Source organism: Engystomops pustulosus, chromosome 4 (genome assembly GCF_040894005.1).
Source record: "Engystomops pustulosus chromosome 4, aEngPut4.maternal, whole genome shotgun sequence".
In the NCBI taxonomy this organism is placed as follows: Eukaryota; Metazoa; Chordata; class Amphibia; order Anura; family Leptodactylidae; genus Engystomops; species Engystomops pustulosus.
The window spans coordinates 53,138,921-53,155,138 of NC_092414.1; the positions used below are offsets into that span (position 1 = coordinate 53,138,921).

At 39.0% G+C, this 16,218-nt stretch overlaps 1 protein-coding gene across 2 annotated transcripts in view; it reads right to left on the minus strand.

Moving 5' to 3' along the window:
• DOCK2 (dedicator of cytokinesis 2) overlaps positions 1-16,218 on the minus strand; it is a 471,688-nt gene that overhangs the window by 281,452 nt on the left and 174,018 nt on the right. For both annotated transcript variants that reach the window (XM_072145916.1, XM_072145917.1), the window contains exon 24: positions 4,583-4,653. In XM_072145916.1, the coding sequence (XP_072002017.1) occupies positions 4,583-4,653 (71 nt within the window). The remainder of the gene's footprint in view (positions 1-4,582; positions 4,654-16,218) is intronic.

The following is a 16,218-nucleotide window of genomic DNA, read 5'->3' on the forward strand; positions in this document are numbered from 1 at the left end:
CTCGATTAATCTCTATGGAGCTGATGGAGATCTCCGAGTGCAGCCCCGTGGATAGGGCCTAACTTGCCTTCGTGGGAAAACCCCTTTAAGAGCTTTCAGCTTCCTGCCCTGTACTGCTCGACAGCCTCTCTCCCCTGTTACAAGTAAGAGCCAGGATTTTAACTGGATGCTTCCATCATGATGAGGAGCTGTGGAACATTTCATTGTTAAGTGCAGAAAGCTCTTCAAGCTAAAAGATCTGCCCTGAGCACTTGTAGGAGATGGAGACGCTGTAAAGTTCATTTTTCACAGTCCTGCTGGAACTTACTACCCACAAAGGTATGGTTACAGAGTCTATACTTAGCACTGTCTGCGGTTTATTATGGTCAAAACAAATGCCGGATTCCCTTTAAGCACCTAACACTAAAAACCATTTCCTTCTCATGGGCACCATTTAGTGCCTCATGTCAGCTGTGGTGACCAATTCTCGCTTGGGATTCTGGCAAAGGGACATCCTGTGTTTGAGACATACCTATTAGCTTATACATTTGTCAAAACTACAGTTAAATAAAAAAAGAATGGTGAAGATAAAAAATTAGTGTGTTTTGCTCATTCATGTACTGCGCTATGCGAAGTACAGTAAATACTGTAGTAGTAGAAATCGGAAGCATTTTGTATTCTGGAAACATCGCACTCTCATATTTGTGTTGTAACCATCCGGGCAGATTTAATTACTTTATGTCTGCATATTTTAATTAGATTTTAGATAGTTAAATTAGATTTATTTTTTTTAATATGTTCTTCATTGCTATTGTCAGTGTAACCTGGAGTGTATTGTTCATAGATTAATAATTCTGGTGACAATAAAGTCATATTAAGTTTTTAAAATTTGAAGCAACTCTCCAGGCTCCTCCCCACTAAGACTCATTTTCCTCAGTGTATGTGTGCCAACTGTCTAATAATCTTTTTCTCATTTCTGGTTTATTAACCTGCATTTATAATTATTTTGTCCTTGAAGAATTATTTTGTCCATAATAAAAATAGCTTTGTATGTACTGAATTCCCACAGATAGGGCTTGGTAAATTTTAATTCACTGATTATGTTTTAGTTACATAATTTTTGACTCTAACCCCTACAATTTCAGATTTCTTTTTGTTTTGGCATCCTAATTCAATTTAGGCTTTCTGCTGTCAGGAGGTGGGTGGACCATGGTGAACTTCTCTGGCCTAAAGAACCAACCTGGCAGTAAAGAACTTTCCCACAAAACAAGTTAGGACTCAGAATAGGGCCTAACTTGCTGATCGTGAGTTGTCTCAGAGACCCTGATGAGATCCCCGCAGATTATGAGAACAGTCAATCTCCGTCAGCTTCATAGAGATGAATGGGGCAGTCCGAATATGTGTATACTCCTGCTCATCTCAGGAAGTGGCGAGTGGTCCAACTGAGGTACATTAACCCCGCAATCTGGTTATCTGTGGGGGTCCCATCACTGAGACCCCCACCAATCAGCAAATTAGGAACTATCCTGAGGATAGGGCCTAACTTGTTTAGAGGAAAAACCCCTTTAATTACAATACTGGGTGCCAAAGCCAAAAAACAGGTAGGAGAAAAGGTCAGTGGTGTGAGAATCAGTAGAGTGACACTGTTAAAGAAAGTTGGAGGAGGTGATTCAAGGTGCTGTGAGCCTCAGAATTAGTATAAAGTAGATACCACAGCTTGCATTCCACCATCCATAAAGTGATGGTATATTACTTATATATATACACTCACCGGCCACTTTATTAGGTACCCCCGTCCAACTGCTCGTTGACACTTAATTTCTAATCAGCCAATCACATGGCGGCAACTCAGTGCATTTAGGCATGTAGACATGGTCAAGACAATCTCCTGCAGTTCATCAGTATGCATCAGTATGGGGAAGAAAGGTGATTTGAGTGCCTTTGAACGTGACATGGTTGTTGGTGCCAGAAGGGCTGGTCTGAGTATTTCAGAAACTGCTGATCTACTGGGATTTTCACGCACAACCATCTCTAGGGTTCACAGAGAATGGTCCGAAAAAGAAAAAACATCCAGTGAGCGGCAGTTCTGTGGGCGGAAATGCCTTGTTGATACCAGAGGTCAGAGGAGAATGGGCAGACTGGTTTGAGCTGATAGAAAGGCAACAGTGACTCAAATCGCCACCCGTTACAACCAAGGTAGGCAGAAGAGCATCTCTGAACGCACAGTATGTGGAACTTTGAGGTAGATGGGCTACAGCAGCAGAAGACCACACCGAGTGCCACTCATTTCAGCTGAGAACAGGAAACTGAGGCTACAATTTGCACAAGCTCATCGAAATTGGACAGTAGAAGATTGGAAAAACGTTGCCTGGTCTGATGAGTCTCGATTTCTGCTGCGACATTTGGATGGTAGGGTCAGAATTTGGCATCAACAACATGAAAGCATGGATCCATCCTGCCTTGTATCAACGGTTCAGGCTGGTGGTGGTGGTGTCATGGTGTGGGGAATATTTTCTTGGCACTCTTTGGGCCCCTTAGTACCAATTGAGCATCGTTGCAACGCCACAGCCTACCTGAGTATTGTTGCCGACCATGTCCATCCCTTTATGACCACAATGTACCCAACATCTGATGGCTACTTTCAGCAGGATAATGCGCCATGTCATAAAGCTGGAATCATCTCAGACTGGTTTCTTGAACATGACAATGAGTTCACTGTACTCAAATGGCCTCCACAGTCACTAGATCTCAATCCAATAGAGCATCTTTGGGATGTGGTGGAACGGGAGATTCGCATCATGGATGTGCAGCCGACAAATCTGCGGCAACTGCGTGATGCCATCATGTCAATATGGACCAAAATCTCTGAGGAATGCTTCCAGCACCTTGTTGAATCTATGCCACGAAGAATTGAGGCAGTTCTGATGGCAAAAGGGGGTCCAACCCGTTACTAGCATGGTGTACCTAATAAAGTGGCCGGTGAGTGTATATTACAGCATAAATAGACTTAGGATAAATCATAATGGAGATGAGCTGAAAATCATGCAAGCAACCTGGAAAACTGCAGATCTTTAGGTACTGATCAGTAAACATTTAGACTTTAGAAATGTAAACTAGTGCTAGATAGTGACATATACCAGGGCAATGTGACACATCTTGGTGGATTTGTATTATAACAGCATTGTGCCACCTCGGTTGATATGAAATTCCATAGACAGCAAAACATAGTGACTGGAATCAAGAGGCCCCAAATAGGAGATAAAACAAACTCCATTCTTTTAAAGTAAAGTATTTTTACATTTCATGCATCTTAAAACGGTATTCAGATATCCATGTACATGCTGTAAAATAAACTTCATGATGAGCAGACCCAACCTTTCTGTTGGGGTACAGGGTTTGGGTACGCCCTGCGTGCCCCGGAAATATTGCCGGTTTAGCTGTCGAATAGCAAATCTGGCAAATTAACACCCCTAGCTAAAGCTATAATTGGCCAGGGGTGTCCCCTTGGCCAGCTACAGTCATGGCTAATGGCTTCAATTAGATGGATTGTCTGCTTGGCAAACATTGAGTCCATTCATCTCAATAAATGACTTCCATCTGCTGTATCTAAGCATACCCTAATGCTGTATCTAAGCATACCCTAAGAGCTGTCACCACAAACAAAAAATACAAGCCTGTAAAAAAACAAATAACAGGTTTAATAGTAAAAATCGGTCAAGCCAGTAGTGTACTGGCCAGGTCGCAACCTTTAGTGGGAAACACCATAGATGCTACGAGTATTAACATGCAGGGAAGGCATTGAAGTAAGGTATTTCTACACAACTGCTATGGAGCCTCAAAGTAGTTTTGGGCGCCAGAAACTGGACTCCATCATCCTCAAAGGGAACCTGTCACCAGGGACCTCTTGTTCACTAAAGACAGTTTGTAGAAGCCCATTACTGCTGCATTGCAAATATATCTTTCTGCTTTCATTAAGCATTTGCATTACAACATAATGGTGTGTTTTAACACACCCTGCACCCTTACAGAATCATCTGTTAAGTTCCAGGAGGAGCAGTACAAGAGGACAAAGATGGGGGCTGAAAGCTGAGCAGTCTGCAGCACAGACAAGTCACATGTTGTTTTTTGAAAGAATGCATCCAAACCAAATCTCAACCCCTGGGACTTATCAGAGGTTTCTGTCAGGGTGCAAGGTAAGTTATAACAGACAATTATATTGTAATGGAAATGCTTAGAAATGACAGAAAGACATATTTGCAATGAATCTGTAATGGGCTCCGTTATTGAAATAAAGTCCCTAGTGACAGGTTCCCTTTAAACTGATGGCATTTAACTTTTAAGATACAACTGCACCTTTAATGCTACTTACAAAACCAGAACTAGATTCTTCCATATTTCTACCCATCTGTGAACTGCTATTTTAGTAATGAAGATGACTGGTTTCTAATTATTGTAATTAATTATAATCTATATTGGTAACTGTATTAACCTTTACAACTGAAAGATTACACAGCGAGGGAGAAGCAGCCGGCCAAACTAGCAAGTGCCTTTTACAACTGACTCCTATGACATTGACAGTAAATAAGATTTATTTATTAGTTACCTAAGCAGTCTGGCATCAAACACTGTCTCCACATCTTGTAGAACTGAAGGTAGATATTTCAGAGCAGCAACCTGAAAACACAATAAATCAACACAATGATATTAGCAATTTTATGTTCTCCTGCTGGTCTCCTTTATAACATATTGACATGACGTAGTGCCAGGAAACTCAATAACAAAGAACGCGGTTATATATGTATGAATCAGCAACTTACGCATATACCATAAATGTTTGATAACATCCTATTGATGACTCCTTGAAACAAATAACAAGTTCAGCTTTTTATTATTTACTGCTGAAGAGGATTCTTAAGAATTGGCATTTTTGTGTTGCTAACATTAAATTTTTAACATGGAATTGCATATCATTTCATTTCAAACAAACAACATACAACAACAAAAAATCAAACAAATTTGAGAATAAAACAGCAATATTTGTAAAATATATATTATATTTACTGTATTTTAAATACTTAGGCCATATATATTTGGTTATGTATGTATAGAATGGATCGTTCCTTACTTCTTACTAGTACACAACTGCCAAATGTGGTTTACTGCAAGACCTGTATTTAAATTATATAATATGTTTGTTCATACTTTCAAAAAGAAGTTTGATGTATAAAATAAAAACATATGATAAAGACAGGTCTCACAGTACAGAAAATGAATCTGGAGTTTTTTCCCCAAGGTTATTTTCCCAAAAGCAACATTTGCCCTCTCTTTCAAAGCCAGAGTTAAAGGAAATCTACAGGCATAATAAACCAGGGACACTTGCTTATAGATCGCGACACTGTGACTATGGTAATCTTCTTATATTTGTTATTTATGGCCCCCCTTCTTCTAAAATCAACTTTTAATATTATGCTAATGAAACAGAAGGACCCTTCTAAGCTGTAGCTTCATTGCCACATTGTGCAGGAGCACTTCCTCCCTTCTATCATGTGCTGATACTTCCTCTGCTGCCATGCAATTACATCAGGCAGTGTAAGTGGGATGTGCTAAGGGAGCAGGGGGAGGGGGAGACAATGTAATAGTCAGTGAAGCTACAGCACAGAGGGATCTGGTAAAGCCCCCATGGAGACCTTTTGCCGTATCAGCATAATTTTAATAGTTTATTTTAGAAAGAAGAAGGCCATGGGCAAGATTACCAGTCAAGGATCTATGAGTAAGTGCCCCTGTTTTATCATGCTTGATTTTGATGGTAAATCAAATGACAGCTTTACTTTTGGTGATCTAGCATTGCAACATTATGACTAGAGATGAGCGAGTATACTCGTCCGAGGTTGATGCTCGTTCGAGTACTAGAGTACTCGAAACTAAACGGCTCGTTGCTCGGACGAGTATCTCGCCGGCTTGAGATCGAGCATTTACTTAACGAAATGCAGTGAAGAACAGTGAAGAATACAATAAAAACAGTGAAAACATTAAAGTCAAGAACACAGTGAAGAACACATTGCAGATGTTCCGTACATCTGCTAACTTATCCGAAGACACGCATGCCGAATGGTGTTCTTCACAATAATATGGGAAGAACAATATGTGTGAAGAACACATTGCAGATGTATGGAAACATCTGCAATGTGTTCTTCACATACTACTGTGAAGAACACCGTTCGGCACGCGTGTTTTCGGATAAGTTAGCAGATGTATGGAACATCAGCAATGTGTTCTTTCAGTGAAAACATCAACAAACATGTGCAATGTGTTCTTCTTTAGTGTTCTTTTAATGTGTTCTTTCAGTGAAAAATGCTTGATTCTCCCATTGACTTCAATGGGGTTCGTTATTCGATACGAGCACTCGAGCATCGGGAAAAGTTCGACCCGGGTAACGAGCACTCGAGCATTGAAGTGCTCACTCATCTCTAATTATAACTTATACGCTACTCAATATTGTATAGCTGTCAGACTGGGTAAGCAGTGGCTAACTTACCCTTGCGACGTCCCTGCAAGCTACCAACTGCCTAAAGAAGAGAAACCACCATGATAAGGGAAAACCTGCTATCAGGAATCTCACTAATAGACCATGAGAGACCCTGTAAGGTGACGGTGGCAACTTACTGTCAGGTGATGGATGGTGGAGCGGACAAGTAACAGGAAATGAGAGGCCAGTATTCACAGAAGAACACAGTAATGGGTTAAGGCAATGAGACCAAATAAAGACAGGGAAAGCAGGAACACACTGGAAGATACACAAAACTGAGGGACAAACAACAGAATAGAATCACTAGAGAGAGGTTGAGTAAAGTAGTAGAGGTCAGATACACAGAATAGCAAAGCAATAACAATCAGCACTAGGGAAATATATAAGGAGACTAGTAGAATCAGCAATGTGTAACAGGATTCGGCAGATATACAAAGGAGTTCCTGGACACCACCTCCAGGAGCTCTAGTCACCCTTGCTGGACAGGGCTGAGTTGAGAGAGCTGAGTGTGGCTCAATCAATCTCAACACAGCTGCAACCTAGCTACAGTTCACACACACAAAACCCACAGAAAATTAAAGCCACCTAAGCAGCAATCTGCAGACAAAGTAGGAATCAGGCACATATATTACACTTATTTTGTGGCTGTAGACTAGAGACTTTCCATCAGGTTGTTGATTTCCTGCAATGAGGTGTTCTTGGACATTTTTTTTTCTACTATAAATCTTTTTATTGTTTTTGTTGAGAAAAAAAGCGATAACAAACTGTAGGCATATAATATAATTTCTCAAAACTGTAATGTACAAGCATGAGGTACAGAGAAATATTCAAGCTATCATTTTCAAAATGTGTTGCCGCATGGAGTTTTTCTATGTTGTTGGGCGGGGTGGGTGTGGGGAGGGGGGTACCAGGGGTACAATGAAGGGATAGCAAAGGGAATATACAAAACAGAGATATATATATTGGTCTTGTCTTTCTTGATGATGTTGATTTGTGAGCATAATCAGGCCTGCTCATTCAGTAGTTGTGAGTGTGGGTATTAGGAGAGGGTGCCATGTTGAATTAGCAGGGGGGCGTTTTAAACCAAACAAAAGTAAGTACACACCAATCAGAGTATACACATACTCGCTTAACCATCCATAGAACATAAGTCAGTTTCAGTAATCTAAATTAAGTAAAGACCGCGCAATAATAAATAAGTCTACCCACGCTGGAGCCAGAAACAGTAGAATCAGATATCCCCATAGTGGATCAAGTATCCAGTTGTGTGTTAGCTGTTGACGGTTTCCAGAATTTTTTCCACGGGAGCCACAGTTTTGCAAACTTGTTGTGGTTCCTCATTTCCCAGCTGGCAACTTCCTCTAGCCATTCTTTAATGGAGGGAGGGTCTTTTTGCAGCCATTTAGGGGGTATGGTTAATTTGGCTGCTTGAACCAGGTGAGTGGCAAAGTTCCATGAATTGCTAGGGAGCCAGAGAAACACAGATTCAGGACTCAAAGAGATATTCTTTCCTGTTATGGTAGTAATGTGTGATTGTACTTCCTGCCAGAAGCAATGAAGCTTAGGGCATCTCCAAAAAATATGTCCCAGGGAGTCTCCATTGTTACCACATCTCCAAGAAGTGTCAGTCACTAATAATCTTTTTTTCACCAGGGCTACCGCCGTATTATGCCACTGTGTCATGAGCTTACATGAATTTACCTGGATTTTAACAAAGCGTGAAAAGCAGAGGGATCTGAGATGGATCATCTGTATCTGTGTTGGGCTAATACTGATATTGAGATCATTCTCTCAACCTTTAAAATATGCAATGCTGACCGTATGCCCTTGGGCTAAAATGTAGTCGTAAATCAGAGATATTAATCCTTCCGGTAAGGTGGCTTGCAGTAGCCTGTTTTCTAGCCAGGTCATGTTAAATTGGAATTTTTTTTATGCAAATCCACTTGGTTTCGTTCTTCTTCCTGTAGAAAGTTCAATATGGGATTGGACATTTGCACTGGATGCTCCAACAGTAATCAGCCATAACAACCATAAGAACCAAAAGAGCCATAATCATAAGAACATGGTACTCATTGCATCTCATACATGGAGCTGCATTTTCGTTTTTTTTACTCCTTTCCTTCCACAAGCTATAGACTGTTAGACTGTTAGATTTTTATGTTTTCAAAGTTATATGTTGGCTTTTTATATGCAAGACAATTTTATTTTTTAGTGGCAACCTTCTGTGCCATGTGCTGGGAAAAAAATGGTGGTGGAATTGGCAAAAAAACACAGTTGCTCCATATTCTGATGGTGTTTATTTTTATGTCTTTCAATGTGTGGTGGAGATGACACCTTGCTTTAATTCTTTGGATCAGTATGATCGCAGTGATGCTAAATTTATATAGTTTATATTTAACTATAGTTAATTTACTTCTGTTTAATACCTTGCATTCAAAAAAATTACCTTCTGACAGCTGGAACTTCAGTGTATGGAGCTGTGTCATTGTTTGCTGGATTGAATGACGTTCTCATTGATACCATTTTGGAAACAGTACAACCTTTTGATCACTTTTTTAAAATTTTACTGGAAACAGAATTGGAAAAAAGTGCCAATTCGGACATTTAAGTGCTGTATTCTGTTATGGGGTTCATCACTTGGAATAACTGTTTTTAAATTTTAAGACGCATCAATACCTATTTCTTTTTATAATTTTACATTTTTACATTCTTTTTTTTTTTTGCCGCTATTTATTTTTACATGTGTTCTAGGCAAACTGGGGTGATTTAAATTTATTTCATATCTTTTTTCTTTACTACTTGAACCCTTGGGGGTCTGATCACTTTTACAATATACTGCAATACAATTGTACACTGTCCATGAAAGTAGAAATAATTATATACAGTGGTAGATGTTTTCTTTAACCGGTTCAGGACCGGGCCCTTTCCTGTTTTTTCATGTCCATTTTTCACTCCCCACCTTCAAAAATCTATAACTTTTTTATTTTTACACGTAAAGAGCTGTGTGACGGCTTGTTTTCTGCGTAACAAATTGCACTTCATAGTGATGGTATTAAATATTCCATGCCATGTACTCAGAAGCAGGAAAAAAATTCCAAATGCAGTGAAAATGGTGAAAAAACGCATTTGCGCCATTTTCTTGTGGGCTTGGATATTACATCTTTCACTGAGCACATCAAATGACATGTCTACTTTATTCTTTGGGTTGGTACGATTAAGGGGATACCAAATTTGTATAGGTTTTATAATGTTTTCATACATTTACAAAAATTAAAACCTTCTGTACAAAAATTATTTTTTTGATTTTGCCAACTTCTGGCGCTAATTACTTTTTTATACTTTGGTGTACGGAGCTGTGGGTGGTGTCATTTTTTGCGAAATTTGATAAAATTTTCAATTATATCATTTTTAGGACTGTACGACCTTTTGATCACTTTTTATAGATTTTTTAATATTTTTCAAAATGGCAAAAAAGTGCCATTTTTGACTTTGGGCGCTATTTACTGTTACGGGGTTAAACGCATTGAAAAACCGTTATCATATTTTGATAGATCGGGCATTTTCGGACGTGTCGATACCTATTGTGTTTATGATTTTTACTGTTTATTTATATTTATGTCAGTTCTAGGGAAAGGGGATGATTTGAAATTTTAGGTTTTTTTATTATAATTTTTTTTTTTAACTTTTTTTTAGTTTTATTTTTACTATTTTTCAGACTCCCTAGGGTACTTTAACCCTAGGTTATCTGATCGATCCTATCATATACTGCCATACTACAGTATGGCAGTATATGGGGATTTTCCTCCTCATTCATTACAATGTGCTATCAGCACATTGTAATGAAGGGGTTAAAACGAAATAGCCTTGGGTCTTCGGAAGACCCGAGGCTACCATGGAGATGGATCGCCCATGCGCCGCTATCTTTTTAAGGCTGCCGGCAGCCATCGCTGTGAAAAGACTCGGTACCGGTAGGCCTTTGCTGCAATATGCAGCAAAGACTTACCGGGTATGGAGCCCGTGAGCCCTCTCCATGCAGCGCGACCCGACCGCCACCGTGAATACATGGCGGGCGGGCGCAAACTGGTTAAAAATCTGATTTTTTTATATTGTCAGATGTAGAATTTAATGCTTTTCAGACTGAGATTAGTACTAGAGGCCATTTAACCAATTTTCCTTAATATTTGTTTCTATTTATCCCCAAGCGATACAAGTAGCGCAAATAATAAACATACATGGTTGCATACAAGGGGCTTTTTAAATGTGGTGCCAACATTTGTTGGTGCTGTCATTTCACTAAAGAGAGCAAATTTACACTTAGCAGAATAGACAACACTATGTTGGCAATCTGAGATTTTATTAATTGTAGCAAAAGGAATGTGATATATTGCATCAGTTGCACATTGTGTGATAAAGACTATGCAGGCTTCACTGGCAGAATGCTCAAAGAGCGCATACGTGAACATCTCAATGGGGTCACAAATATAGAAAATGATAACCCTCCTAACGCAGCTAGGCACTTTATACAGAAACACAATAGAGATCTATCTGGTTTCTCTTTTTGTGGTCTGGAAAGGGTTAAGCACAACAACAGAGGTGGAGATAAAAGAAAAAAACTGTTAAATCGTGAAGGATTTTGGATCTTGACAAAAGATTGTATATACGCTAGAGGTTTCAATGTTAGGAACGATCTACTTGTTAATTACTAGAAGATGTTTTTATTGTTTATATTTTCTCTATGCATGTTTTTTTAACATTTGTAACAGGCTTTTTCTTTACCTGTGATATGTATTAGAAGGGGTTAAGCACCTGTTCACCAGCAATGGACTGACACTGTGGTCACTTCCGGTAAGCTAGGTATATCACTGTGTATTGAAAGCTATCTATGACTAAAGACCTAATAGGTCTGAAACGCGTCAGATTATGCTTATTCTCGCACTTATGTGTGAATATTTGTAACTTGTTGTTTTACCATGGATAAATAAAGGATTCAAGATTTCTGCTGAACTAATCAGTGCCGACCTCATCTGTTCTGAAGTTTCTGTTTGCTTGGGAGAAGAGAAGTACTCTGAGAGGATCGTGCACCTGGAGTCTGAGCAGGCCCGTTTGGTGTGTATTCAGACACAACAGTGATCTTGTATTTATGCATTGTCCATACAATCAAAAGATCTAGCTATACACTTCTGGATGTGGGTAAATCTACATTTAAACAATGTTAGGATCAGATTGCTGTTCAGACTGAGATTAGTACTAGAGGTCCGTTAGCAAATTCCCTTGATATTTACTTACATTTATGCATTGTTAACATGTTTGAAAGGATTGGTTATACTTTTTCTGGATGTGGGCTAATTTATATTTAAAGAATGTTACTATACATGGAAGAATTATTCATAATGGGAAGTTGTCTACTGTTTTTGGTGATGCGCTATGTAGGGCGTTTTCCCCTTCAGCAGAGCACTATTCCAGCAGTACACACCCGCTATATAGGGATTGGTTGATGCATGCAGTGCTCGAAACGTGTAGGCTTGACTTCTATCTATTTCCCTGATGTTTTAAAATGTAGAAATAGAGGATTGCATTGTTTTAACGAAGTGCCACAGTTTCCCGTTACTTTGGATTGGTCAGTATATATTTATGTTGAGCAGTTGTGAAGGGTAAAAATACCCAGAATAAGGTGAAAAACTCAGGCACCATGAAAAAAAATGTTATTTGTTCCCCAGTGTTTCATTTTATAATATACTATTATTCTGCATAAACTATTTATAACATACTATCAAAAGGTTTTGCAAGTAGAAGGTCTACAAATTCTTTGTTACACCAGCCAACAAATATTTCTTACAGTGAGCATTTTGTGTGAGAAAATCATCCTTCAGACAGTAAATGATATGTTTTCTTGGACAATCTTTCATTTTGTTTCAGAGATTACAGGCATTTTTCTGCAGTTATCACTTCCTTTGTTAGAGTCACAAAGTGATTATGAAAAAGTTTCTAGAAAATGGTTAAATAAAAGAAAATATTGCGTCAAACCAGTCAAGCAGATTGTTTTGGGTCAGCAATTGCTTTCAGTTCTCTGCTAGCAGTTTTATTGTCAAATAAAACATAAATGAAGACTTTCCAAAACTGCTGGAACTCAAAAAAAAAAAAAAAAGACCATCACAGCCAGCCACAGGAGTGCAGGGAATGGCTTACACTACAACACTTTGGATTCCCTCATTGATAAACCAGGTCTCAAATCCATATTATATATATATATAAAAAAATAGGTATTCTGCCATGAAATCTCTGCTATTAGCCCTCAGCCAAATAAAGAAAATTCATCAGTGCTGTCAGAGGCCATTTGTATCATAGTAGATAAGGATGAAAAAAAATGTTGGTCCATCAAATCTGACATAGACGGTTCCTTCAATACTGAAAATACTGCAAGAATAGCTGTTTCATGACAACCAGAAAGACTCTAACTACCAATGATTATATACCGCATATTGTGGCAGATTTATCATTCAGATTTATCAAAGTTTTTAGACATTTTTAAGAATAGTACAACAAACGGTGTGACCTCAGACAAGGGAGCGTGGCTTGCGAAATCTTCGGCGTGCAGCTCCTCGTAGCTGCGCGCCCTCGTCTGAGAAACCTGCCGTCTGCACATGCGCAGAGCAGCAGGCCGGCGGCTGTGCAGCTCCGGCTTCAGAGCAGTGACTGCACAGACAGATTTACATATTAGGGGAATAAAAGTTATTTAAAAATTGTGGGGATGTGAGGATTAGCCCTTAAAAGGGTTATCCTCACGTCCTATAGATCCATCTAACACTTGATCTACCTTTATAGGTAGATCCGTGGTGGTAGGTTCCCTTTCAACACACCTGAAAATCTTTGCCAATGTGTCAATGACTCAAGAAGTCATTAAAGATGAAGAATTTGAAGGCAGCTGATAAAAAAAAATTAGATTTTTTTATATCAGTAAAAATGGTTTGTAAAGGAGATTACTAATTATTACTAATAATTAATAATTCATTAATAATCACTAATAATAATAATTACTATTACTAATAATATCTAATTTTTGGCAGCATAAGCTTAGACTATGGGGGTCATTTACTAAGGGCCCGATTCGCGTTTTCCCGACGTGTTACCCGAATATTTCCAATTTGCTCTGATTTTGGCGCACGCGATCGGATTGTGCTGCATCGGCGCCGGCATGCACGCGACGGAAATCGGGGGCGTGGCCGAACGAAAACCCGACGGATTCGGAAAAACCGCCGCATTTTTTTTTAAAGAAATGTGTTGCGAAAATTGCACTTACCTTCACTCAGCCCGTCTCGGTGTATTCCAGTGTGTTCCGATGCTCTTCAGCGCAGCGCCACTTGGTGGACGTAGGAGGAACTACCTTAATAAATCCACCGCAGAGAACGCTCCGCTGGATCACGAATGGGCCGGGTAAGTAAATCTGCCCCTATATTGTATAAAAAATACTCTACATCTTACTGCTGATTTTTACTTTTTTTTTTAACCTTTTCTAAATTTTACCCCTTTTTCATCTTGGGGCTTCCAAAAGCCATTACTTTTTATTTTTTCATATGGGTCAGAATGATCACAGAGATACCTCATTGATATTTTTAAAAAATATAAAAAAAAGTTCTTCATGTAGCCATATTGCCCTAAACCCATAGCTTTCTTTATTTTCCTGTGTACATTGGTTTGAGAGGTGTGATTCTGAAGTTTCCATTGATATCATTTTGATAAATGTTTGAACACTTCTAACTAAACTTTGCATCACCCAAGGAACCACGACAAAGTGCTATTTGTGTTTTTTTCTAATAATTTCATATTTAGGTAGATGGTTAGTGCTTCTACCTAAAGTATGAGGGTACTGTTTTACAGACCCTTGTCTAGACCTTTTTGTAAAAGTTTAGTATTGTGTTGTCTTGTCTGTACTTGGACGTATGAAGGCTCTTCCTGTATCTTTCAAGAAGGCAAGAATAGAATCTCATTCTCTGAGGTAGGTTTGAGATGATACTTCCTAACTACATTATAGGAGAGTAGAAATTGAAAGTCCAAAAGGCATATGGTTTAGGTTCCCTTTCAGAGGGACAGAATGTGTTGGGATCCCAGCCACCTCGGTCTGACTTCCAGGGGGGTCACAAGTAGAGATGAGCAGACCAAACATTTTGGTTTGGGTCCTGCCCTGCAACCCAGACCCAATCACCTATGGCCAATCATCAGTTTTTCAGATAAACTGATCGGACACCAACCAGACAACATGTCACGTGGCCGAACCTAAACACTGGATGCAAATGACAAAGAAGGTACTCTAAATTCCCCAATCCCTGCAAAAGCCCTCTCAATGCCAGAGCTAGGACACAGTAGACATGCGCACTGGTGCTACTCCTACCTGATTTCCAAAGGCACAGGAAACAACTGGAATACATTGGAAATGGGAGTCCCTTTTATCTGTTTCTGTTTTATCCTCCCTGTCAAGTGCCATTGTGGAGATGCCAGAAAAATATGCTTTCTAATATTTTACATAGTGAGAAATAAAATGATAACCACATATATCAGAAAAGACATTTTCCTGCATGCCCATGCAACTGGAATTCTTTACATATAGATGGTAGCATTGGTAGGTTGGCGGTGGCATTATGTATTTATTCTGAAATCTAGTAAAGAATGGTTGGAGCATTATACAAGCAATTTTACCCATTGTGCTCCTCTCCTAAGACAGATGGCTTTGTGTGAATGATGTAGAACCTAGCTTAATGGGCATCTACCACCAGGATGAAGGATTGTAAACAAAACACACTGACATACTGGTATATACCCCCTCTGGCAGGATCAGCTCTTCTTTAAGCCTTTTATGCCCATGTTTTTAAGAAAAATGCTTAAAATATTATGTAAATTAGCCTGACGTGCTCCAGGTTCCATAGATGTTAATAGAGCCTGGAGCCCCTCAGGCTAAAAGTGTTTTTTTGTAAAAACCTGGACATAAGAAGTTAAAAGAGCAGATCCTGCCAGAGGGGACACACACCAGTATGTCAGTGTGCTTGGTTTTCAATCCTTCATCCTGGTGGTAGATGTCCTTTACTTATGAAGCATGGTGTATTGCAAAGAGTGGTTAGTTTCTGCTCTATCTTATGTGCCACGATGGCCTCTTGGCTCCTTTAAGAATAAATGTCTTCAGTGTTTTTCTTAGAATAAAAAAGTATTATATTCATTGTGCAGGAAGAAGAAATTGAATCATTCTTTACCGCACTGGATAGTATCGGTGTAAAGAACAAGAAATTAAACAATTTATACTGGCCAAGAAAATTTCTTAATATATTTCTTGGTCGAGTACCTTAATATCTGTCCAAACAGCAGTATGTGATTGCAGTTCACCGACTGTGCTCTGCTATATAATTTCTGCTTCATCTGGCTTTTTGATACAGCAGGATATAACAATGAATATAATTAGGACATGCTCACACATCACACTTTATTATAGCCGTAACTAATTTAGGGGCACTGAATATCTTCCTTAAAACAGATCTTTAATAAAATATACAAACTTCTACGTGTTTGGAAATGGTCAGTATTTGTTGCAGCTTAAATGAAATCTACCATCAAAATGAAGCATAATAAACCAGGAGCACTTGTGACTGGCACAGTGACTGTGGTAATCCTCTTTTTTTTGTTATCCATGGCCTCATTCCTTCTGAAATCAAATTTTAAAATTACACTAA